Here is a 26,641-nt window from a genome sequence, read left to right as displayed (position 1 = left end):
TTCGGTAGGCTCATAATACAGTAACGAATACAGACTGCAGTACCGCGGTACTGAAAACGGAATGAAAATTTCGCGATGACCAGCTGCACCCCATAGTCTTTGTACGATTTGCTACTCGTCCATTTCGCGTTCCATACACGCGTCTTCTCGATGTTTTTGTCTACGTGACCGACCCAGTTCAAGTCTTCCTGGAAACTTGCTGGGGTTTCATTTCCTTACCTCTACCTAGGAATTACGCAAAAATGGCGTACACGTCAGAGGTTGTATCAACGACCCCATTCCCTGGACAGAAACCTGGAACCAGTGGCCTTCGGAAACCGACGGGCACTTTCCAGACGCCCAACTACACGGAGAATTTTGTCCAGAGCACGCTGGCGGCTATCGGGGACAAGCTCTCGGGGGCTACCCTGGTAGTGGGCGGGGACGGCCGATTCTTCATGCGGGAGGCAGTCGGTCTGATAGTGCAGATTGCCGCAGCGAACGGGGTAAGTAACCAAGCCATTGATTAATGTGTTTCTGGCCTAATCGTGAAATAATGTCACCTCTCATTCCATGGAAGTCTCTCCACTGTGTAGTACCTAAGCTAAGCCCAATAGATCCTACTGCAATTAGTCAGTGGAGCTGGGCTAGCGTTTCTGCTGAGCTCGAGAGACACTACACGCACGCTATATGTAGGTGGGGGTCCATAATCGATGCACTGCCACTGCCACTGACAAAATGAATGACATGCAGTGAACTGAAACTGAAAGGAATACTGGTGACCAACATTGGTGACAAAAACCAAATGATACCACGTTTTTTGGACTTCCTCTTTGTGTGCAGTTTTGCGGAGGGGGTAACCAAAGTGGGAAAGTCTGTGTAATATGAAGAAAAATGTAGATCCTATGAACATGATGAAATAGCTTGTTTGTTCTAACAATAATTAATAGCATGTAAATTGATTGATTGATTGATTGATTGATTGATTGATTGATTGATTGATTGATTGATTCATTCATTCATTCATTCATTCATTCATTCATTCATTCATTCATTCATTCATTTATTCATTCATATATTCAGATGACAACATGGGTAGGTCAGGATTTAACGATATATTATTGTTGTTTACCATCATCAAATGCACATCTTTTGTGTCCCACCACCCTAATTCCTATGTTCGTGCACAAATTTTCAATTTCTGAAATAAACCTAATTTAGATTCTGCTAACAAGCAGCAACTTCATTTGATCAATTACAAAGTTAAATCACAGTTCTCACTGCTCCCGACAATATCCATTGAAATTTATTTCAAAGTAAAATACACAAAACTGCTTTTCAACAGAAAAGATGTCATAATCAAGGCTTGATAGGATGCCATGTTTGTTAATTTCACACTGAAATTGTCATTATTTGTATGTTATTTCCCCAATTTGATCAAGTTATGATGGCATCAATTCACACTGTCTATGTGTACAACTTTCAAAATTGTTGCACAATTGAACTTTGCAGCATGATAATTAAAAACAAAATGCTTGAAGACATGGTCTAGTGATCAGGAATCAGTCATAGTGAGTTACCAATAATTGATGCCTAAAACTTTCAGCTAAAATGGGAAAATTACTGCTGGTCATTTTCAGGTTGGAAAGTTGATCATTGGACAAAATGGACTGCTGTCCACTCCTGCAGTCTCCTGTCTGATTCGTAAACGCCAAGCAGCGGGCGGAATCATCTTGACCGCCAGCCACAACCCAGGGGGACCCAATGGAGACTTTGGCATCAAGTACAACACAGGCAATGGAGGTAAAGTTGCAGAGAATACTGGACTGGTGTGACTGGGAATACAGCTGTGATGTCTTGAAAGTTGTCCTGGTATTTATCATGTGAAAAGAGTTTCACTTGGGAGTTAAACATGCAGGATGTTACTTGATGTACAAGTAGCTGGATTTTTTCGACCGTCCAGGCCTGCCTGTTTTGTCTAAGGATAATGTTATCATTTTCTTCAGTCCTTTGGCATTGCCAAGGATTTGAGCAGCAGCCCCCTTGAACCGTTACAATTTTTGTTGTCTCCCCCCCCCCCCCTTGCCAAGTTGTCTTGTCTTTTAATACACTACATGTATTAATTTCCTACCAGTGGCCATGCTTTTTTAGACCACATAGAATCAGTTGACATACACTGAGGAAATTTCCATGAAAGCCTATGTTGTACTATACATTACAAATATTTGGGTTCAAGGATTCTTTTTTCGTTTTGTTCTAGTTTATAGACATAAATTTATTCGTTGTTGTTCTTGTGATTTCATAGAGAGGTGTACGATCATCCATGTTTCCACTGAATATTTACATGGTGTTACTTTCTTTCCTTGTTGTCAGGATATCTTCACCTGGGATGTATGGTTGAAATGAAGTCAAGATAGTTTGTATATCATGCCGTTTGCAGTGCTATGCATTCTGGGGTCATGCCACAATGATACATTTATTCATAATATGTCTACTATGTCTATAACAGTGATAGCATGTTTGATCATAGTTTGCAAACATTATTGTTGTTGTTGTTGATTGATTTGATATATTTGATAAGTACTGGTAATCAGAAAATATACTCAAATTATGTACCAAGCAACAACTTGATGTACCTTATCGATGAAGAAGGTTACAAACCTATAATTTCTGATTTTTTTTAAAAAGTTTTTTTTGCATTCCCTCTCAGCGTTCTGTTTATTTGCTTGTTTTTAAACCCACTGCAGGTCCTGCCCCGGAAGCAATCACCAACAAGATCTATGAACACAGCGAGAAAATCACAGAGTACAAGATATGCCGTGGACTCCAGGTTGATCTCAATCGCATTGGAACAACAGAATTCAAAGTGGATGGAAGAACTTTCACTGTGGAGGTTAGTACCGTGTTGTAAGGTCCATGTTACCAGCATCATGCATGTCTGTATAGCAGCACAACAACAACAAAAAGCCATATCATTTAAATTTGTAGTCTTATCAGGGCAATTACCCCAGGCTAAATACTTGTTTATAGTGATAAGGTTAGAGTAAATATTAGGTTTCGGGTTAAGTTTAGGTTTAGGTTTAGAGTTTGGGTTAGGGTTAGGTTTAGGTTCAGGATTTAGAATTAGGGTTAGGGTCAGGGGAAGGGTCTGGGGTAATTGCCCAGGGGGTAACTGCCCTAGACCCTTTGTAGCTACTACACAAATAAAAAGAAAGGAATATTTTGTATGTTATCTTTTAAACAAAGTGGGGGCGGGATGTGAAGGGGGATTATCTGAAGTGTTCATGAGAATTTGATTTATTTCATTTTTTTCTTTACTTTCACCTATAGTCGATGAGAAATATCCCACCTGTGCAACTCTGGTCTGCAATTACCAAACATTTGACTTGCCACGTGTTATGAATATAAATTATGCACTTTTGATACCACCTGGCAGATGGAATTGTTGACAGAGAAGTAAAGGTGTGTTTACAGTCATCTATTTACTCTGGTATTATGACATGGTCAAAGAGCAATCTTAGCCATGAGTCTTCTTCGTGCTCTATAGCTCTACAAAGTCATTTCTGCTCCTGCAAGGTTTAGATGGCACCTTGTAATGAGATCAGCACTAATTCCCATTTCTCACCTGATTAACCCTGCATGTGTTTTCAGTGCTGATTGGCACAGAAACCGAACAGCATTGTACGCATTATCAAAAGTTCCTCACACGAAAATGGTTAAGGCTAAAGTTCATGTATAATAAGACAGTCTAAACAAATTTATTTGCAGTTTGATGCATGCCTTATGCCTAAAGCAGAGATGGTCAGTAGTTCAGATTCACAAAGACACCACAGCCAGTTTTGAGGTTATTTGATACTTTGACTGTTTCCCATATTGACACCATCTCCTCTGGCCATTTGAGCAACATATCCCAAGAGTTTATTTGAGTTTTTAAGGGAAGTTTTCTAGTAATGATCATGTCTACTGTACCTTTCCTGTCTACCTTGAAAGTTTGCATGGGGTGTAAATTATCCAACAATGTCAGGGCATGTCACCATAAAAAAAGAGAAGAAAAATACCTGAGTTCAGAAACATAATCAGTCAAAAAGAGGGTAAACTTGAATATGAAATATTGATGTCCAGAATTTGTAAGGGTTTTGAAAGACATCAGAATTTTACATTAAATATCAGGATTAAAAAAAAAAAGGTAATCTATTCTGCATAATGAAGTTTGCATCATATTAATCCATTCCCCTCACCCCCCCCCCCAAAAAAAAAAAAAAAAAATACCAAGGGAGAAAAAAGGGGAAATAGCTATAACCAATTTGTCGGTCCATGGTAACATGAAGTGGAATAGATAGAGTGAGCATTCAAAGTCTGCTTTTAGAGCTTTTATTCTCACTCTGCACTGAAGATTTTAGGAACTGTAGTTAAACTTACAGCAATGATTATATCTTTATTATTCTGTATACCAGTAGTCCACATAAACCTTGTAGCTTACAACATATTCTCAACAATTCAAGAAATTCTTCCGTTGAGATGTTTTCATTGCAACTGATTGACAAATTGCCCTACATCGACATAAATAAGCACTGAATTGATCAGTGTTTTAGTAGTAGATTTTTTTATCATGGCTACTACTATAACACTGATCAATTCAGTGCTTATTTACGTCGATGTACGGCAATTTGTCAATCAGTTGCAATATTCTCAACAACTTTTTCTTTCATTTCTAACAACAAATTCTCAACAACTTTCTCTTTCATTTCTACTCTTCTTCCATTCCAATGTTTGATTCCAGGTGACAGACTCTGTAGATGACTACCTCAATCTGATGAAAGATATCTTTGACTTTGCCGCCATCAAGAAACTCTTGGACGGAGGCTTGAAAGTGGTCATCAATGCCATGCATGGGGGTGGGTACGACATGAATCTTGTGGGCCTGCTACTCCATTCTACAGTGTAGAGATAATTGCTGTGCTGTTGCATAATCAGTTTGGGTTAGATTAATGTTGAGAGTTTCATTCTCTGCTTCATGTTTACAAATTGTCAATGCATTCATGATTATCTGATGGTGCAATTATGGTAACTAAATAAGCGAGATGGGCTTAGAGTGGTAGGCATGATCAACTTGCTTGTGATATATCTATGTAGATTTGATAAAGTGTGGGTGCAGAATGCACACACTGAATTAACATGCAGTTGTTAAATGTACAGGTTGTAATCATGTAGTGTGTCCAGAAGAAGAATTCCATTGTTGTTGTTGTTTGTTTTTTTTTAAAGGCGCTTGTCATTCAATTGTGAATATTTATGCCTAATACATGAAATTTATATACTTGTATCTTGTTTTCATATGAAGAAAGCAAAATCAATTCAATAAGGGAGGGAAAAAAACTATGCTGCATTATTGCCGCAATTTTGGAGATTCTGAACAGACTGTCATTACGTGTCGTGGACCGTTTCATCATCAGTTAGAGTACGTAGCCTAAGCCCAAGTCTTGACCACTTATTTTTCCTCTGTACCCTTGTGTCCACCAGTGATGGGACCGTATGTCAAGCGAGTCTTCCACCAGGAGCTAGGGGTGGAACTTGACTCCTGTCTGAACTGTGACCCCAGCGAGGACTTTGGAGGTCATCACCCCGACCCAAATTTGACCTACGCAGCTGACCTTGTTGACCTCATGAAGAAGGGCACCTATGGATTTGGTGCTGCATTTGATGGAGATGGGGTGAGAATGTTTGACCCTCATAATACTTTTTAAGCCCTTATTGATTAGAAGGTGCTTTGCTTTAAATTTGCTAGTATTATATTAGAAGACATATACTCTGTGTATATTGTGCAAGGGGTTACCATGGCAACTGCAGTTTATCATCCAAAACCTTTTTTTGTCACAAAGGGACATGTCCAGGGTATTGCCGTAATTATTTGTAGTCGTACTTCTAGTCATCATTGTTGTGTTGTTGTTGTTATTGTGTTGTGCAGGATCGAAACATGCTGCTTGGTCAGAATGCCTTCTTTGTGAATCCCAGTGACTCTGTGGCAGTCATCTCGGCCAATGCCGCCTGCATCCCATACTTCCAGAGGAAACCAGTGGCTGGCTTGGCCAGGAGTATGCCTACCAGTGGAGCTATGGATAGGTAGGTACAGACTCCCCAACCATACTCAATTTGGAGGAAAGAATCAGAATTTTGACCATTCCCAGCTCTTGTTTCAATAGGAGTTCCTATTTTTTCTGGATAATTTTACCACACTCTCCTATGGGAACTGCTCTTTCTTTCCTACTTTTGAACCAAATCATCCCCATTTTTTAGTCAGAAAGGTTGGGAGGTCTTGTAGGTACAGGGCAACATCACAGCTTAGCCCCATGTGCAGAGATGAGCTACTTAAGTGTTTTAGGGGATGATCAGACTTGAAGTAGATATTGCGTACATCATTTATTTTTATGAACATATGATTTCATGAATTGGAACTTGTAAGATGATCACAGGATTGTTTGAATATGGTGTAGGAATGAAAAATATTCATTATTCCTTGTCAAGAGAAAAGTTAGCCTTTTCCCACCTTTCGTAAGGACAAATGTTATTCGAGGCAATATTTGGCTTCCTGTTAAAATTTGGAAATACCTGTTGATTTTGTGAAGATAAAAACTCTGCAAAACTTAACTCTGGTGTAAACAGAAGGTTTGATGTTCAATCTAATTAGTATTTTTTCATGACATGCTGTGTCCCTCAAGAAAAATCATGTATAATGTTTTTATTCTCCGTGTAAAATGAATTCTGCTTGAATTCCTTTCATACCCATTATCAAGCAGATTGTAGGGCCTATAGATTGAGATACCTTTGAGAAATTTAAACTTTATATTTTGTTTTGATTTCTAGTACCTCTCTTGACCCTTTATCAGTCAGTGAGTTAAAATAATGCTTAGTTTTCATTGATTTTCTATGTTTTGCATCGGATATTGAGATTGGCAGGGTATGTGTATTGATCAGAAATGTGTCAATCCCCCTGCTAAGAGCAATCTTTGTTTCTCATTGCAAGTATGCTCTGGTTTGGAGTCTGGCCTGATCTGTGTTGATATCATGGTAACAGCACTGTTTCCACCTGTTTGTAGGGTTGCTTCCATCGACGGGGTCAAGATGTACGAGGTGCCCACGGGTTGGAAGTTCTTTGGCAACCTGATGGACGCCGGCCGCCTGTCCATCTGTGGGGAGGAGAGCTTCGGGACCGGGTCGGACCACATCCGGGAGAAGGACGGCATGTGGGCGGTGCTGGCCTGGCTGTCCATCCTGGCCTCCCGGGGCCAGAGCATGGAGCAGGTGCTACAGGACCACTGGAGGAAGTACGGCCGCAACTTCTTCACCAGGTGGGCATGCAGCAGGCGCAGACCGAAAATTCTAGCAAGCTTGATGGAGTACCTATCAGACATGACTTGTTCATCTTATCACTGTTCATTAAACATTGACCCAAATTTTGGTTGCTACGGCCGTGATTGTTATATTGTGGGCCATTTGTGACCATACACTGTATGACCATTTTATCAAGCTTTGCCAACAGTATTGCTGCCAGCTATCATTACCTTGGTGTCAGTAAAGTAATAACCGATCAGCCCTAAGCAGTTAATCATTGAATTGGTAACTGCAATTATTTTTAGTTGTAAATAACTGTAACTTGCCAAGTTCTTTCATTGGTATTTGGTTAATTGTATTTCAAACCAGACTGTAATCCAGTGCACTCTTATTATAAAGAATGCAGTTTTAACAAAATTGTGCATACAACAAAGTAAAATTTTGGGTCCCAAATTATCATGTACCGTTGAACCTCTCGTATCCGGACAAGTCGGGACCGGGGCTCATCCGGATAAGGGATTTGGCCGGATACGGGAGACTCGATGCTTTATACATGTACAAACATATACATACACATGTACTGATGTAGCCCATTGTAGTACCACATGTAGTAATGTGTATACTGCAACCTTTTCATTGTTACACTCAGTAACAGACCCCAAAATAGAGGTTCAAGATCGTGTTTGCAAGAATGAAATCATTTTCTTTTATAAATTCTTGGGATGATTTACCTAAATAATTATTAGGAAATGTATCAAGTATATGTAATTCATTGTGTTTGTGTAGGAGATCTCAAGGAGTTGGGAATCCCCCTTTCCTCCCGTAATTATTAAAAAAAAAATCACGGCGAGATTGCGTCCGTATAATAGAGAGATCCGGATAAAGAGAGGCCGGATAAGAGAGGTTCAACTGTAGGTATCTTTATACACTTTATTTGTTCGGATGTAATGAAATTACGATATAACAAAAGAAAACTTCCATTCCCATCAACTTTGCTATAACGTAGTCACCTGTATAAGTTCATAAAGCACCTACATACAGACTAAATGATATGACAGAACAGTGGAAAAAGCAATAGAAAGACTACCAGTATACAGTGGGAATTAGGAGGGTTGTAGAATCCCTTTTAGGATGGTTTCTTGAATCCCTGGTCATGAATAGGATATCTCTGCCACTTAGTGAAGAAAGCATTGAACAAAGAGCAGTAATTATTAATGATCACTGTCTATCTCATAGGTGGGATTTTGAAGGTGTTCCTGATGAACCCGCCACTAAATGGATGGAGAACCTACGGGACATGGTGTCTGCAGAAAAGGTCAAGGACCTCGTCGGAAAATCCTTCTCCAAGGGAGGCAAGACATTCACCGTTTCCGAGGCTGATGACTACCGCTACACAGACCCTATTGAGAATAGGCTTACCACCAAACAGGTACTGTGTACATGTATATATCTCACTGCGAGGGAGGATGAATGAATATTTCCTTGAATCTTGGGAAAGACCATCCAATGGAACCACCACAAGAAGGGGAACATACTGAACAGAGAGATATAAAGGGAATGGACTATTTAAAGGGGATGGCTAGTAACTGATCAGTGGGAATCAGTGGGAATGCTGGAGGATGATTGTTCCAATCCTTGTGGGATTCATTTAAGAGTACACTATATATCTATTCTTGTGTGAAAATTATTTGCTTCAGAATGGTCTCATATTCAAGTAATGTGCAGTTTAATGTTTCCAGGTAAGCGTCCCTGGTCAGTGACGGGGCTTTAATCTGCACATTACTTGAATATGAGACCGTTCTGAAGCAAATAATTTTCACACAACAGTAGATATATAATGTACTCTTGAATAAATCCCACAAGGATTGGAACAATCATCCCTCAGCTATCCTACTGATTCCCACTGATCGGTTACTAGCCATCCCCTTTAACGGTTTATTGCCATTGGGTCTAATATTAGATGGTCTACTTCCCAGTCCGTCAAACACCACTACGGCTAAGCTCATTTGGTCTACTATCAATTTCGTCTAATGCCAGTTTGGTCTAATCCTCACTTGATCTAATGTCCAGTTTGGGTAATTATCATTTTGTCTAATGACCAGATGGTCTAATTGCAATTTTGACTCCTTGGATTTGTTTTCCATTTTGTCCAATACTGTCAGTATTAGATGAAATGGGCATAGCCCATCTGGAAGTAGACCAACTGGTAATTAGGCTAAGTAGCAACTGGACTAAATGGTCATTAGACAAACTGGTTGTAGATGAAACAGGATTAGGCCATGTGGGTTGAGACTAAATGGCTATTAGACGAAGTGGAAGTAGACAAGCGATAGATCACCTATTTAACAGGAAAAAAAGAAGAAGAAATATATACCGATAGTCGTTGCCTCTGCCATGCAGGCAAAAATATGAAATGAATCTTATTTCTGATTGTACAATCTAATCCTATTTCTAATCATGCAATCTGTAATAATATGGTATTTTGAAACCTCAATTTTCCACCTGTAAACTTTATTTTATTTCAAGTCCAATACTAATGAAACTTTGTTGTCCCGTGTATGTGATTTGAGTGTAGCTATCATTGTAAACTTTAATGATGTTATCATTCATTTCAGGCATGTCAGGTATTCTTGATTGAAACTGTAAGCTGGATGCATTTTGCTAAAGTCTTGCAATAGTAGTAGACATCACTACATTATGCAAATGCATAGCATACAATAACAACTCTACTTTTACAGTAAAGAGTTTGCAAGTTTTCATATGGCAAGTATCAGATCCATTATGAATATTGATGATTATATCTGTTTTCTTACGCTCACAGGGTGTACGGATGATCTTTGATCACGGATCACGGGCAATCTTTCGTCTGAGCGGCACAAGCAGCCAGGGCAAAACGGTGAGGATGTACATCGACAGCTTCGAGTCCGACCAATCAAAGTATGGCATGGACTCACAGGAAGCACTACGCCCTCTGGTGGAAATTGCCCTCGAAGTTTCGCGGTTCAAAGAAACAACAGGTGTAGAGAAGCCTACTGTTATAACATGAAGACAAACATTATTTAGTGTAACTTTATAGTCTGAATTTAAATATTTCATACGATAGCTTTATAGAAGAGTGTATTATTATGTTTTGCATGACCAGTATTTTTAATACAAAGTATTATAGACTTATGTCACTAATCTTTCCATTTGAATTTGGGAAACTTTGAAGACTGCCCTCTAAGTCCTAGCAGCTTCTAAAAGGAATTAAAAATAACTAATCCCACCACGTCAGAAGCACAAAGATAAGAGATTATTAACGATTCAATCATCGCCTCAAATTCAGACTTTGGACCTGTACCCTGGAGAGAGTCAGTTGTATAAAAGAATGGCGAAGATTGTAACCAGATGGCTACCAAGCTTATGGCTACTAATCGTAACTCTAGATCTGCTTGTGAATCTATGTCAATGTGTGGCATCATGTCCAGGAGCAGTGCATTCATTTCTTGTGTCTGGACCCCATGTTTGTATTAAAAGCACTTTACAGTAATTGCAAATACCAAAAATTGCAGTAACTATGGCAACAGCTGGGCAGCAACCACTCGACCTTCAACATCAAAGTTGTTTGCAGGGGTAATTGCAAGTATTTTAACTGGCATTGATTACAAACCTGTCTCTTGAGCCTCAAAGCCACCCAGTTTAGATAGATTTTAACTCGCTATAACATGATTCTGTGACAGGGGGCCCTCACAGCAGTTTTATCGCCAGATATAGCGAGTCAAAATCTATCTCAACAAGACCAAGAAAATATCTTTATAAAAATAACTCGACAGAAGAAATGATTGGAATAGGAAAATGTTTCCTATCCTAGTGGAACTTTGTTAGCCAGGGACTGAATTCTTTGTTTACCTTTCCTGCAACACACAAAACTTTTGTTCTTTTTTCCACATTCAGAGCTTCCACATTCTCTTGTCTCTCTTTAGGTATCACTTTATGGAACTCTGAGAGACTTGTCGTTCTGCACTTCATTCGTAATTGAAATTCTCTGTGTTGTGATTTTGATAACAATGTAATACTTAGAGAGGCTTCATGTTAGTATTCACCAGTGGACAATCCTATAGTTTGTAGAGGACGGAAGAGTTCTTGTGTGACAAGTCAGTCATGCCAAAATGTTAATATTTATTTATGATTATGGTAAATTTAATCAATTTAGTAGGGAACTGCTGAATATTACGTACTAAATGTCAAGAGTTACCGAGTGTAATCCTTCACTCTTTCATGTACATCATGTTTAATGAAAATTAAATCCCCTCTAATAGACAGTGAGTGCATGTCCAAGGCATTTTAATTTCTTCTTCCCCCACCACATTTTCATGAAATAGTTGTAAAGGAAAACCCCAGAACAAGTCACAGTAATCAGCAAGGGGAATTATAATCATCATCACCCAAAAGGGATATTGTTTTTAGATTGTTTGAAGTTGTCCTTTCTTTGCTGAAGGTGGTGGTTTATGAAAACATGACTTTTGGTGAAGATGTTTGACTCAAAAGTCACCGTGTTTTGGGGAAGCCTACGTAGCATCAAATGCTATCAAATTTCCTTTCCCCCCCCCTTTTTTTTTTACCTGTTTGCTGACAAAATTTCAACCTCTTTTTATTCATGTTTGTCTCAATTCCTGTTCTGTTTTGTTTTCACTCTATGTAATACGTCAAATCTTGTACTCATGCACCCAACGTAAGAAATGATACTTCCCAAAGACGAAAGTACTAGAGGAACTTGTGATATAATTCGTGAGTTTTTACTTTCTAATGCCAGTCTCAAAACTGCTTGTAATGGAAAGAAAAAAAAGAAAGAAAGAAAGTAAGATTAAAAAAACAAAAACTTTACCTTGTGATTCTCTTGACCTTGAGAGTTTTATATTCAATTGTACCAAGTTATATGTGCTGTATGATTTTTTTTTTTTTTAGCCTGGCCAGTATTCTGATGAAAATAATCATGTTGGAAAAAGTGAGAGTATATGATTTTTCATTGCTATCATTATAACTGTATTTTATTATTGCTATGATTATTATTTTATAATTCTCAACAAATGAAGAATGTATCACTTTCTGTATGGGTGACTTTATAATTTCCACCAAACTCCATTGAGAAGTATAATATTCTTGTGTTGTTGGATGTATTTGATAATATGGAAGAGTCCTTGGAGAGCAAAATGTTGAAAGTGTCAATTTTAAGCCGCGGGAGAATTGAGATGTGACAAATATCATCCTTGTTGCCAACTGCACAAAGACGCTAATTCTCCCGATAAGGTCATCTGTCAAAGTAAGGAGCCCTCGTGTGGCAAGACCTTGCCAATGTAACCAGAATATATCTCTGAGATGTCTAGTTTTTCATCATACAATGTACGTGTGTACTTGAGATATTGTTTAGACTTTGTGACATAAATGAGTCCAATTTGGTTTATACTGTGTTGTCAGAGTTCAAATGTGTAATAGTGGGCTATCAGGAGTAAGTGGCAAAAAGTCATATGAACCAAATACAGTCAAACCTGTCTATAGCAGCCACCCAAGGGAGATGGAAAAAGTGGCAGTTATAAACAGGTGGCCACTATAGACAGGTTACCCAACTTTGTGTGCATTGCTTACATGTAGGGTCCTACATGTATCATCGTTGTATCCTTATACATGTACGTATGTGTGTATGTATGCACACACCGTCTGTTTCATGCATTTAACCATGCCGGTGCATATGAAATTGTTGCACAGTAGCATGTGTATTGTCTTGAAGAAAGCTTAACACTAGTGCATTATTATGACTGAATGGGGGATGAATGCAGCGGTGGCGATCACTGAAAGTTGCCCGCACGGCTACAAAGCAGAAAAACACAAATTATCGGTTCGGCTACGGCTCCATTGGGTTTTTAGCCGCTATAGACAGGTTAAAATCTACCGCAGGAAACAAATTTGTGGCCGCTGGCCGCGTTAGACAGGTGACCGCTATACACAGGGTCTTTAACAGGGCTTTTCTCTTGGGGGGATTTTTCAGTGGTCGCTATAGACACGTGGTCGCTATAGACAGGTGGCCGCCAAGGCAGGTTTGACTGTATTGATTTTGACCTGTCTATCATGTTTCACAAATGAGAACTTCTCTCCTTTATCCCGTGAGCAGAGATACTACCATGTGTTCATCGATGGTATGAAGTGAGTTTAGGCTGAACATGAAAATTGCCACATACAACAATAGAAAAGTGAGTCTGAGAATGTTTTCCACGTTTAACCAAAAGTGGAGAATACTGGCGTGTGTTGTGAATTTCAGCAAATTCAGAGATGCACAATGATATAGGGACTAAATGCAGAAAGTGCCAAATAAATTAGTTTCATCTATGTGGAAGGAAAGTACCAAGGAGTGTTATTGATTTTGAGTGTTTACTTTTAAAAGGCCCTCACTCAACCATTAAGTTGCAGTGTTGTGAAATTTCCTTGACTTTGCAGTTTTAGTGCAAACCTGTCTAGAAATATCGCAATATGATAGTACTGTAGAACACTGTGTAGCACAGCACATTAAATTATGGTATCTTCTCAGCACTAGAATACTTGGATAGATCTATCCATTTTTTTATCTATAAAACATGTTTTTGTCCGTTTATGAATGTAGAGGAGGGGAGGGGAGGTTGAAATGCTGAAATGTTAATGTCTGGAATAAAATCACATGCTTCATGATTAAATATGACATGTTTGTAGATCAATGAATATTGTATGTATAATTCTGGACAATCTTATTATTTCAAGAGGAATCAATTATTCCCTCCAAGGATTTTAATTTAAAAAGAGAAGCAACTAAAAAATATCTTCTTAACTGCTAAACAAATGTACAGCTTTTTCTTTTCAGTTAAAGTAACTTATTGGTGATTGTATTTCCCCTCTGCATATTTTGGCCACCATTGCACATCATTGCACAGCTGGTCATTATTATTGCATTAGAAAATGGTGTGCTGCTATGGTCACTGTTGGACACTAATGTGGGCAAATCAAATGCTTTTTTTCTTCATTCAAGGTACTGTCAGATGAGTGTAAGCAAAACAATATCATTTATGGTTAAATTATTTAATAGTGGTGATACAAGCAAATTCTGATGCACAGCATTTAAAAAGGAAAATTATAGCTGTATTCCTTATAATATTTACATGTATGTCCCATCCAAGATTTATTCAGATGTCTTAATTGCACATGCGTAACATGAAGTGTTTAAAATGTCATCCTAGCTACTAATAATGCTTTATAGGTGCATCAAATGTATATGTTGTTACATGTCTTGATGCATACAGACTTACATGTTGCAGGAGTACTGCAGGGATGCAATAGTGGACCATGTTGTGTATGTACGAAATTGCATCGAGGTTTATTCCCGATCTCAGAAAACAACTTGGTCCTTGAGGTTTTGGTAATGAAATATTCAATTTACTCAAATTTCTGCCCAAATCCACACCAGCTGCATCAATATTTTTGATGGATATTGCCTCATTTTAATCCAGTTTACTTATTTTTTGTTTTGTTTTGTGCCTACAATTCATAACTGACAACAGTTTAACTTGTGTGCGTTCTGGAAAACTCCATCCATACATCATTAATCTGAGAGTGCAGAAGTAAGTGAAAGAAAAGAAAAGGTCAGCAAATTGCTCGAGATTGTACAGTACTAACTTTTCCTCTTCAATGCTATCATATGGTGCAAGCTGACTGTGTAAGGATCTGCCAAACACACCACACTGAATACTGTACAACTCAATGTCCTCTGCTATGCAGAATGGATGATCATCCCAGTTTGCACAAAATTGTAAACTGGTGAATTTTGAGTGTATGTATGTTTACTGATTGCTGCACCTTTTTGATTAATGGTATTGCATCCAGATAAGTTGTTACTAGGCTGCCGAGACTGTTTGCTGAAAGGAATGAACAGAAAGGAGAATAAAGTTGTTCAACTTGATTTCCCCTGAGTCTAGCCTGATTATATTCAGCATGTGAAGTGGGACACTGCATTGATTCCATTCTCTCTATATGATTGTTACCAGTACTTTCCTACTTTCTATTTCCGACTGTCTCACGATTTTTCCCTTTTGTTAATTTTTCCTCACTCTTTCCCATGTTACATACATATGTGCACACATAGATGCATACATACATGTACATACAATCACCTGGTATACATGTATACCTACGGTACAAACATAGGTACCTCTACACACACACACACACACACACACACACACACACATTCATATATTCACGCACATACAAATTGGTAATGATGTTGGTCAGCAAATGTAGTTCAATGAGATAAACAGTGAAATTGAGTACTGAAATGTGAGGTAATAGCCATTCATCGCCATGGAAACTGATGGTTCTAAAACAACCTCACATTGCCACAGACCCAAACTGGCAAAGGATGCGATGTAATTATTGATTAAAAAAAGAAACAAGATAAGAGAATATCTTACAGAATCTTGTAGAATCCGAAAAGCCATACTGTAAAACATGATATATTCGCTGCATGCAAATTTCGCAAATTGGAGCCTGTAGTAATCACTGAGTGAAACTTTAACAATTGTGAGAGAGTAAAGTTCATCACCTCCGGACCACGCAAATTGGAGGCGACGGCCTTTCTAGCAGCATGAAATTTTTGCGACTTGCCACTGGCATCCAATGCATATTGTGTAGGCAAGAACTTTCGCGTGCATTTTAATTTCGCGAATGTTGCCGCTCGCAAAATTAGCGAAATTAAAATGCACACAAACATTCTTCATTTTACAGTATTTCATTGTTTAAAATCTTTAACAAACACCAGAGGGCTCCCTACTTGTGCGCTTCATAGTAGGCTTGCTAAGGGCGAAAAAAGGGGTGATCGCTGCATTTTATGGTACAAATGTCCTATTTGGCACACATGTTCCTCTGTACAATTTGAATTTTTTCATCTAAAGAGACAATCTGTATCTATGCAAATAAGCCTTAATTTGCATAATTTATTCAAAAATACATATAAAAATTATTTAAAAATACATGTTCATCCAGCGGAAATACCTAATTTGGTAAAAATATTTTATAGAGTATGTGGAAACAATTCCTGCAAAAATTGATTTCATAACTATGTAAATTAACATAAAATTTGCATAATTATGCAAGTTATTGTGCAAAAATCTGCGTTTTTCAAAGAATTTCTCAACTATTAAGCACTGAATCTTGTAGTACAAAGTTTGAACGTGGAATGGATGTTCCTTGGGTCAAGAGTAAATTATTCATCTGAAGAGACAAACTTCTCTGTGCAAACAACCTGTTATTTGCATAATATGCATATCAATACCTACACATCAATAGATAATCAGAACAAACAAAAAGCCTTAATGAAGCTTTAAAGAAACTCCCCTTAAATCTCATCCTAGATAGATTTAACCCATTAGAAACACTTTATGAAACAAAATGAGAAAAGAAATTGAATTTATTGAACCATCATTACCAGCTAATTTACATAATTACTAAAGAAAGTAAAGTAAAAACATTATTTTTAAAGTTTTCTTACAGTCAAAGAACTGCATTTTATAATCGAAACTACGGAAGTAGTATGCATTTCCTTTAGTCAAAAGGAAATGGTTTGTAATATCAAAAGACTATTTGTCTATGCAAATACCACCTAATTAGCATCTTATGCATATTAATACCCGAATGTACCAGAAGATAATGGTCAAGGTCGACTTAAGAAATTGTATCAGTTTACGCGATAACTCGAGACTAAACTATGCAAATTTCACCAAACCTGGTCCAAAGATGACGTATGATGGGGCAAGTGATTAAGCAGTTTTTAGTAAAATCAGCAAGAGGTCAAAGGTCAAAAAGTTCAAGGTCAATGCTGAAATTTAATTGTTTTCCCCATATCTATGCAACGTCTGAAGGTACTTTCTTCAAACTTACTAACTGCATACAATGTACTACCAAAATAAGATTCTCCAGAGAGTTTCAGGTCAAGAGGTCAAAGGTCAAATTTCAGGTGAAAGTGTTTAAATTTCACTTTTTTTCTATGTATCTCGCAAATGGTTCAAGGTGTCTTCATGGAACTTGGTACTGGCAGGGATTTTCTGGGGAATTTAGGGGTCATTTGTAAAAGGTCAGGGGTCAAAGATCAAGGTCAATTGAGCCCTCAAAATTTCACTATTTCCCTCATGTTTTTGCAATGCTTGTATAGGATTTCTCTTGAAACTTCATATATACATGTATTATGTAATGGATATTCTCTGGGAAATTTCCTGCCAAAATGTCAAAGCTCTGATAAAAGTTCTATATTTCACTTTTTCTTTCATATCTTGAATGTGAATCAAGGTGAGATCATGAAACTTAGTACATATTTGTGCATGTTCTACCTGACAGTGATACCTTTGTTTATTATCGAAAAAATGTTAAGCCCTCCCCTCTCAAGTGTGTTTGTTTCCTCTTGATAAGTAGGAAAGGACATGAAATTCAGTGACATGGTATAGTCATCACCGTCATTACATTTAATGTATGGGTCGCATGGAAGTTAATTTTGATGCACACATGTATAACCTCTGACATTCTTTATACCTTTTACATTTTTACCTGTGTATTTCTTTTAATTTAACCTCTGCCATCTTTACACTAAACCAGTAAACATAATTATTTTTTGGAAAAAGCTTCAAGATCATGTAGGTCATGATCATCTATACAGGTATTAGCTGATATGTGGTGGAATATAACATTCTTTTACCGCCAGGGAGTTACATTTTCCCAAGGGAAAACAATCACAACCAGGGAGAATATGACATTTACGTTTCACGTAAACAGTAGCCTGTGACGATTTGTTGACAAATCACATCCTAGTAATTGTAAAAGCCATCAAATTAACTCTTTTATGGCTATGGACATACTATGTCTGCTTTGATTTATGGTTGAAATTGACTGATTTTAAGTCAGAGACTGAGATTATTTGACTTAAAGTACTTGTATAACATCTCCTTTATTGTTCACATGACAAGTTTTGCATAATATTGCCATATCAAAATGTTATTGTGTATGAATTTCCTAGCATAGTTCCCATGCAATAGTAGCTCATAGTATACTGGGTTAACTTTTTTTTTTCCAGAAACAGACTTGCAGCTACCCTTGCATCCACATGATTTGCACAATCAGTTTGATGTAAAAAGCCTCTTATTCGCTTGATTGCCTAGAAAATACAATGAAAATTAGAATTCACACTTTATGGTAGTATTTTTTGTAATGATTTTCTAACCATGACCTCAGTTGTGTAATGTTTGCAAGGGAAACACAGTCCTTTTGTAAGCAATATCGTTCCAATTTGCATCTGTTCATATGCAGGCTGTACTGTTAGATTTGCATAATCATATTTAAAGAGTGTCACTATCAATTGTTATTAGTTCCACCCTGCAAAGCATTTATGCAATGAGGGAAAGTTGCTAGCAAAAATCATTTCAAAGATCAATATGTTTTGAAATTTCACGTCTGGTGTACTTATTTACATAATTTATGCTTAAAATACCCAAGTTAATTCAACAATATGAAAACAATTTTGGCAACTGAAAAGTGTTGCTGTGAGAATAATTTATTGTCTTATTCTATTAGCTTTTTGGATATTAAGTTCAAAGCGATTGAAGACATTGTCACATTAAGGCTTATTGTTTGTTCTGATTATCTGTAGATGTATAGGTATTGATATGCATATTATGCAAATAACAGGTTGTTTGCATAGAGACATTTTGTCTCTTCAGATGAATCATTTACTTTTGTCCCAAGGAACATCCATCCCAGGTTCAAACTTTGTACTACAAGATCTAGTGCTTAATATTTTAGAAATTCTCTCAAAAATGCAGATTTTTGCACAATAACTTGCATAATTATGCAAATTTTATGTTAATTTACATAGGTATGAAATCAATTTTTGCAGGAATTGTTTCCACTTACTCAATAGAATTTTTTTTTTTGCCAAATTAGGTATTTCTGCTGGATGCACATATATTTTTAAATAATTTTTATATGTATTTTTGCATAAATTATGCAAATTAAGGCTTATTTGCATAGATACAGATTGTCTCTTTATATGAAAATTTTTAATTTGCCCCAGGGAACATCTGTGCCAAGTAGGACATTTGTACTAAAAAATGCAGCGTTTACCCCCTTAGCAAGTCTACTATCAGTTTTGATGCAAAATTGAAAGATAGATCCAGTATCTTCAAAATAAATGTCTTTATTTTTTGAAATAAATTGTTGAAGCACAAGTCAACACATTTGAACTCACAATGGTAATACACTTGAATGAAATGGATTAAATCCACAAGGTAGGTGGCAGTGACAGCAGGACTACTAAAACAGAATGTATGTTGTGCGAAGTCAAAGGATTTTAGCAAATGTAAGCTGCATATATGTCAACTCAAGAATTATTCACTTCCTACAGACCTAGTATTTCATTTTTATTCTATTTGTTACTGTTGTTGTCTACAATGACATGACATTACAGCAGAATTTTGGACAATCAATTCTTCCTCTAATTGTTCACTGGATCTTCATATTTCACATCTAAAATCAAGACATTGAGGTTTATCCAAAACAGGCAAAACATGTGAAGCATCAACGGTCTGTTTACATCCTGGAGATATGCTGCAACTTCCAGTTTGGCATCCACTCCCAGGCCTCTTGTAATGGGTGTTACAGTGATGTGACAGACATTAAAAAATCATAAAAACTAAACAAAAGCAATATTTCTAGAAAGAAAATCAAAACAAATGACTTAATCTAACATAAAAAAGATCAATGAAATTTCTAAAGTTTGAATAATGGTTGTTACAGTTTGCACAAACATAATTGACAGAAACTACCACTGGAATGCATGCTTCATGAAAATTCCAGTTTATTTGAGGAACAGTTTAAAACTTTATATGCTTTCTCTTCCAGATACAAAACTTCCAAATAAGACCCGGGAAATACTTATTTCAGGACTATTGCATACTTCGCCAATATTGTGTAAGTGCTTATATGTACATAATTGCATATATAATATTGCATATTGCAAGTTCATGAGTAAATACACCATATAAAGTTTGTGAAGATGAAGTCAGTGGACATGGAACATACTGAAATACATATGCCTGTCAGAGTATACAACACTGCATCAATAGAAACCTCGCCAAATATAAAACACTGAGATAAAACAGATAAGGCACACTTGATAAATCTTATACACACAACCTGGAGCCTCATAGAGCATTCATATATACATATTGTACATGTACATTCTACATGCACAGCACACATCAAAATTTTAGCTTCAAAGTAGTTTGATGTTTTGCATCAAATACATAGCAGGAAGACCAGTGAATCCTCTATTCATTAGTGGATCAGATTAACTGACTTCATGTATATTGGTTATTCTTGACAAACAAAAGTAATATCCTTGCAAATGATTGACAAATTGCATTACATCGATGGAAATAAGCACTGAATTGATGAGTGTTCTTTTTTTTTGTCATGAATTTGAACAATTACGCAGTACCCGCTGCATGCTTTAAGGATTAGAACCAACACTTGCTGTCGGGCGGAAGCTCGGTGATCTAGTGGAGATGACGCCTGTCCAGTGATCACAAGGTTGTAGGTTCGAATCCTGCTCAAGAATGTGTGCCCATGATTTTTTATCATGGCTACCGTACTACTAAAACACCGATCAATTCAGTGCTTATGTATGTCTTGTAGGGCAATTTGTCAATCAATTGCAACGAAAACACCTCGACGGAAGAATTTCATGAATTTGAAAAAGTAATATCCATTTTTAATTTTATGAGCTTGTCGAAGTACTCAAAGATCACATACTCTCTAAAAAGCCTTTTTTTTGGTTCTTTTGCCCTAGCCATTTTCATAGCACCACCATTGAGAAAACAGCAAACACTCCTGTAGCTTTTGTGCCTCATCATACGTGTAGTACGTACTGACCACATGTTTATACAGGCTGCTTCCCTCAGTCACATTTCTAGACACGTGGCAGAGCAGAGTTTGGCATTGCATGCAAAAGATATCATCTTATCATTATGTATCATCTGCAAATTGTTTACACAAATACAATGTACATATGTTCACCCAGGGAAGAACATCATGGAATGTGATCACCAGCACTGTCTGGTAACTCACTATTAAACACGAGACATGATATCATTTAACCCTTTCTGTGCCACAGACTTTGGACATGTGTGTACAATGCTATGGGGTTTTTCTGTGCAAATCGATACTCAAAGCACACATGAAGGGTTAAACTGTTTGTAAGCCACTGTGGCTACATGAGAGCAGTATGTATAGTTGAAAGGGCTCTGGACAAAAACAAACAAACAAACAAACAAACAAACAGACAAACAAACAAACAAACCCACAACAGCAACAACAAAAACCACCAACAGCAACAACAAAAACCACCAAACAAACAAACAAACAAACAAACAAACAAACAAACAAACCCACAACAGCAACAACAAAAACCACCACCACCATCACAACCATCACCACCATCACAACAACCACCACCGCAACAACAATAACCACCACCACCACATCACATTCCTCTTGACCAAGGAGTGTGAATAGATATGATGAAATAATGAGGTATATGAGGTATACATGTATGATAACAGAGCTCACAGGGAGAACAGTGCTTACACTGAAGAAGACACCCTTGATAAATATCATATTGCTTATCACTACCACATGCATCTTTCCATTTTTCCCCATAAATTTGCAATGAATAGAGAACAGTAACTGGAAGTGAAATGTTCTACTTTTCAGATCAATTCAAGCTTTCAGATTTTGAAGTTACGAACCCTCTCAGTGATATTTCCACAATTCCAACTGATCTTTCTCACAAGTGTGAGAGATTACCACGCATTGACTAGATTGTGAGAAATTCATTTTCATTCTTAACAACATGAGCTTGCATGGTACCACAATAAGTCAAATGAGATTGTCACCTAAAGATCAAAGACCAAATATTTCTCTTCTGTTACTGAAATATTTCACACTGTGGGACACTAAAAAGGTTTAACAAAAGTGTTTCTTCTATCATGAATAATGTCTGGGTATACCAAATTGTCTCCATGCAATGCATTAAAGATATGTTCAAATGACATAATACATGAGTTGGGAATGAATTACAAACTCAAGACTATAATCTGGGATAACAACAAATGAGGTTAGATATGAATACATTCTCTGCCATCCATTATAGTTTCTTCAACACATCAACTCCTCTTCCTGCACAAACCCTCTGGTGGCTAAAAGAGAATTTCGTGCAGATCCTGAAAGCCTGACTTTCCCTCAAGCTTGTCTTCAAGACCAAGGACAGCAAACCGCTTGGACGGCGCCGTGTCCCAGTAACGAATCTGTTCGTCCGAATACCGTTCCTCCACTGGGATGACATCCCGGTACGTTCCGTCCCTCCAATTGTTGTTGAATCTCTCCAGGAGATCAACGATGTCATCGTCTGACGTCAGGAGTTTTGGAGGCAATGTTTGTGGCATATTGCTGCAGGTTAAATCCTTGATGATAATAGCTCCACGAAAAGCAAACCAGCCGCCAAATTTTGGGTGAAGACTGACTCCATAGATTTTCTGAACAGAGAGATTGAAAATCACATTTGTTTGTGAATGCGATAATGCATGATAACTAATTGGTGTGTGAATATTGACTCTCTTTTTCACAATGTGAATGTAAGACAACTAACATCATATCAACATTCTATGGGAAGCTTTTCTGCAGCTAAACTAAATTGAAAGTGTAGAATACATTCAATAATTATGGCATGGACAGTGGATCATTTTGAAACCAAAACATTTACTATTTGACAAACTCCCATATCAACATTCAAGTAAACAATGCAGTCAGTGGGATATTTTTAGGCAAGTTTTAGGATAAAAACTCATAAAACATTAAGTGTTTTATCATCTAAACTGTGGAATCAAGAAAGAGGATTCCACAAACTCAAGTATCGGTGCAGAAGTGTCAACATATATCATTACATTCTGCCGATAGCTAAGGTTCAAAATAGTCATGAAGACAAAACATAAAACAAGGTAAAATTATACAGTTGAACTCTTCTATGCTGACTCCAGAGATTGTTTTGTTTGCTGGAATGTGATATATGTGTGCGTGTGTGAGTGTGTGTGTATGTCACTTAAAGAGAAATCTCACCTTTTTTAAAGGCCAAGGACTATTGGAAATGTCTTCTTTCTTGTAGTAGTATGCAGCTCCCGAGACATGTCCAGCGGTTTGAACAAGGAGCTTGGGTCTCCTTGTGGCTGGATGCATCTCAAAGTCTTGAATGATGTCCACTTCATGATCAGGACTTAAAACCTTTTAATGTTACAAAATAAGATTCTCATAATTCATTGTCATTCCATCAAGTACCTGAAACCCCAGTTCTGTGGTTTGGTCTTGTATCTTATTAGCTTCATTTTCAGTTTTCATAGTTAATGCTTTGTAAGTAAGAGTGAAAAAAAAACAACAACAAATATTTCATTTGAGTCAATTGTTGTTAATTCAAATATTCTGTTTGTTTCACTTGCAGAATTTACAAAGCCTCTCAATAGCTAAATTTTCAACTTATAAATTGGCAATGAACTTCAAAAGCTCAATGATCTTATGTTTCTTTCACATGGGCTTATTTTGGTCCATTGCTTTCTGATTGGGGAGAATTTATGAATCTAACCAAGTATTTCCATGATCTTTCTCCAACGCAAGACACACTGCAAAATTCAGCATTGCCAATTTAATGATGACAACATGATAAATTTTGCAGCAAATTCCTCCAAGATATGGATTGCATCATAATGATGACGAGATGATAGACTGGAAGCTCTGAAGTGTGATTCATTGAAATTTAGTAATGGAAAATCTCATATGGTAATTTTGGGGACATCACACAGGCCTACTGTAAATGATGTCATATTTCAGCTTTGTAATGTAACTGACTCCCACTAGCTATGTACAATACTTGTATCAGAATGAACGTGGAGAAGATGTTTTTTTGGTTTTTTTTGTTTTTTTTAGTCTAAACCTAGCAAATTTCAGTTGATCTTGACGGTAAACATTCTTCTATAACACCAATCGCTATATTCATCAGAATCATATTATGATATTTATGCGAATATAAATTCACATTGCTGACATTATCACATGTCATGTATCTAACAATGGAATAAAAAGTTCCACATTTGGAATTATACTTTCTTCATCACTAGATGTAAAACATTTAGCACATCTGAGCTGATTCAGACTTCTGATTTTGATTTCTTATTGTGTGTGGGTGTCTGTGCCTTCTTATTTTGACAAGCAAGGTAAGACGAGGATTCCTTACTGTACCTCTTTGGCTTTCTGCAGATGTTCTGCAACACAGGAGTCAACTGGATCTCTGTTCTCGATGGAAGAACGTTCTCTAAGTCTCTCAACAAATGGCAGGAAAGCTTTGTCAAACATTGATGGTGTGCTGATCACACAGAAGGCAAGAGTGTCTTCAGGATAGGAGAGATGAAAACCTGGTTCTACCTTCTCATTATACCAGCCAATCTGTAGAAAACAGAGTGATAACCAAAAAAAAAAAAAAAAAAATGTACATCAGATTCATTAGCAAATAATCAAAGAGGCATAACAAATGATATTAAAAACAGAAGCAGAAAGCAACTATCCATCTGGCTAAGTCATGGTATAAAACATTCATTTGGTTTATGAACATTTCAACATCTGTAAAGGACAAGTTTACCTAAATAGGTGTGGATTGAGTGAGTGCAGCAATTTCAATAAAACACATCAACAACAATTTGAGGAAAATTGAACAATCCATTCAAAAGGTATGAATTTGTAAAGTTTCTGTAAAGTCATCGCTGGATGAGAAGACTACACCAATTTGTGATGTCACACTGTACATTGTGTATAACAATATAAGATATATAAAGAAACAAATTGTTTCATGAAAGCTATGCATTCCCTCTACTTGTTATTGACATATAATTAGGGTACTGTAATATTGTTTCCCCTGCTTTCTGAAAGTGGTAGGTCAAGTGCTCTTTCATTTTGCTAGAAACATGAAACTACATTCAATGTGATATCACTGTAAGCACATGGCACAGAAACTTTAAAAACTCATTAACTTTTGAATGGATCCTTCAATTTCCCTCAAACTTTCACCGATGTGTTTGACTATTATACTAATATTGCTGCATTCACTCTATCCACATATCAATTTGGGCAAACTCATCCTTTATTTAACGTAGAACCCCTTACTGACTGAACACACTTTCATGCTGATCAATGCTGGTATCTTTGACGTACGACATGAATGATGGAATGAAGGATGACAGATGTAAATTTATTGCAATGTTATTGTTATCATTTCAGTAGATACATGTTCTGAATATTAGGATACGCAGGCTCATTCCACCATCCATCATGTACTGACCACATCGTGACACAATTTACCCTATTCCTTTATAAATATACATATAGCATCTAACATAGTTCTGAACCACTGCCTTGTCCTTTAGGGACTTTATCTATGTCCTTACATAGCGTCTATGTCTAGACTAAATTTAAATCATCGTAGACTCGATTGCGATTGGTATGTAAATTCAATTTGTAACAGGCCTAGACATACGTCGAGTTAATCACACTTTTTACTCTTTTTACAAATGACAGTTAAAATTTAACCATTTTCTAGCTCAGGTAACTAGATCTAGCTTAGGCTAGCTCCGATTATGGATCTAGACGTTCTAGTAGTAAAACATGTAGACTCTGAATCCATGTAGGCCTAAAGGCTAATATCTTCTTCTTCTGGTAGTCCAGCGTTACAGCGTTACAGGCGTGATTCATGCTGTGCGTGCTGTGTTTGTGTGAAAGTGCAGTTTATGTTTGTAATCCTGGCCTACAGCTACATGACACAAATGTATACACATGGGACTGAGTAAACTACTACGAAAAATGTTTTAACTCTATTGTCTTGATGAATTCCAAGTTTACCTTAAACGGATGAATTTCGAAGCCATAGCGTACAAGTTCACTACAGAGTGTCTGCTGAACAATCTCCATGACATGAAATTTACAGTGAAGCCAGATATCTGAATCAAGCCGGAATGCAACCAAGTCCACCACACGCCACGGGGGCAACCTGTCGTCCAACACGTGCGATCGCAAAGATCTGCCTTCGACGCGACCCGACTATTTGTGTACGAGTACACACTTAGTATTCCGTGCGTAGCGTCGTCGCGCGCCCTGGAGCCTTGGGTCATCCATTGTGTCGCGGGCGCGCCGCCGCCGCCGGGTC

The 26,641-nt window shown here is 37.3% G+C and overlaps 2 protein-coding genes across 2 annotated transcripts; one reads left to right on the top strand and one right to left on the bottom strand.

The window, feature by feature from the left end:
- The first annotated feature begins 220 nt into the window (after positions 1-220).
- LOC139728122 (phosphoglucomutase-1-like) lies at positions 221-10,992 on the top strand. The gene is made up of 9 exons (XM_071639082.1): positions 221-485; positions 1,620-1,782; positions 2,727-2,872; positions 4,760-4,874; positions 5,497-5,687; positions 5,942-6,096; positions 7,071-7,322; positions 8,542-8,734; positions 10,127-10,992. Exons 1-9 carry the CDS (start codon positions 243-245, stop codon positions 10,349-10,351), a joined length of 1,683 nt encoding a protein of 560 aa, XP_071495183.1. The 5' UTR covers positions 221-242; the 3' UTR covers positions 10,352-10,992.
- An 11,609-nt stretch (positions 10,993-22,601) lies between these two features.
- On the bottom strand, positions 22,602-26,406 carry LOC139728160 (cyanocobalamin reductase / alkylcobalamin dealkylase-like). The gene is made up of 4 exons (XM_071639126.1): positions 26,338-26,406; positions 24,688-24,891; positions 23,518-23,679; positions 22,602-22,937 (listed from the first exon to the last, which is right to left on the bottom strand). Exons 1-4 carry the CDS (start codon positions 26,404-26,406, stop codon positions 22,602-22,604), a joined length of 771 nt encoding a protein of 256 aa, XP_071495227.1.
- Positions 26,407-26,641: the final 235 nt, after the last annotated feature.

The sequence above is a fragment of the Diadema antillarum genome, unplaced genomic scaffold (assembly GCF_040938485.1).
Source record: "Diadema antillarum isolate AM-2024a unplaced genomic scaffold, OU_Dant_1.0 seq00000166_RagTag, whole genome shotgun sequence".
Lineage (NCBI taxonomy): Eukaryota > Metazoa > Echinodermata > Echinoidea > Diadematoida > Diadematidae > Diadema > Diadema antillarum.
This window is presented reverse-complemented; position numbering and strand designations above follow the sequence as displayed.

Coding starts and splice junctions, on each gene's coding strand:
- LOC139728122 (XM_071639082.1), top strand. CDS start 243: ATGGCGTACACGTCAGAGGTTGTATCAACGACCCCATTCCCTGGACAG. Junction 1,783..2,726: donor GTACAACACAGGCAATGGAG/GTAAAGTTGCAG, acceptor AACCCACTGCAG/GTCCTGCCCCGGAAGCAATC. Junction 6,097..7,070: donor ACCAGTGGAGCTATGGATAG/GTAGGTACAGAC, acceptor ACCTGTTTGTAG/GGTTGCTTCCATCGACGGGG.
- LOC139728160 (XM_071639126.1), bottom strand. CDS start 26,406: ATGGAGATTGTTCAGCAGACACTCTGTAGTGAACTTGTACGCTATGGC. Junction 23,680..24,687: donor ATCTGCAGAAAGCCAAAGAG/GTACAGTAAGGA, acceptor TAACATTAAAAG/GTTTTAAGTCCTGATCATGA. Junction 22,938..23,517: donor GTCCTTGGCCTTTAAAAAAG/GTGAGATTTCTC, acceptor CTCTCTGTTCAG/AAAATCTATGGAGTCAGTCT.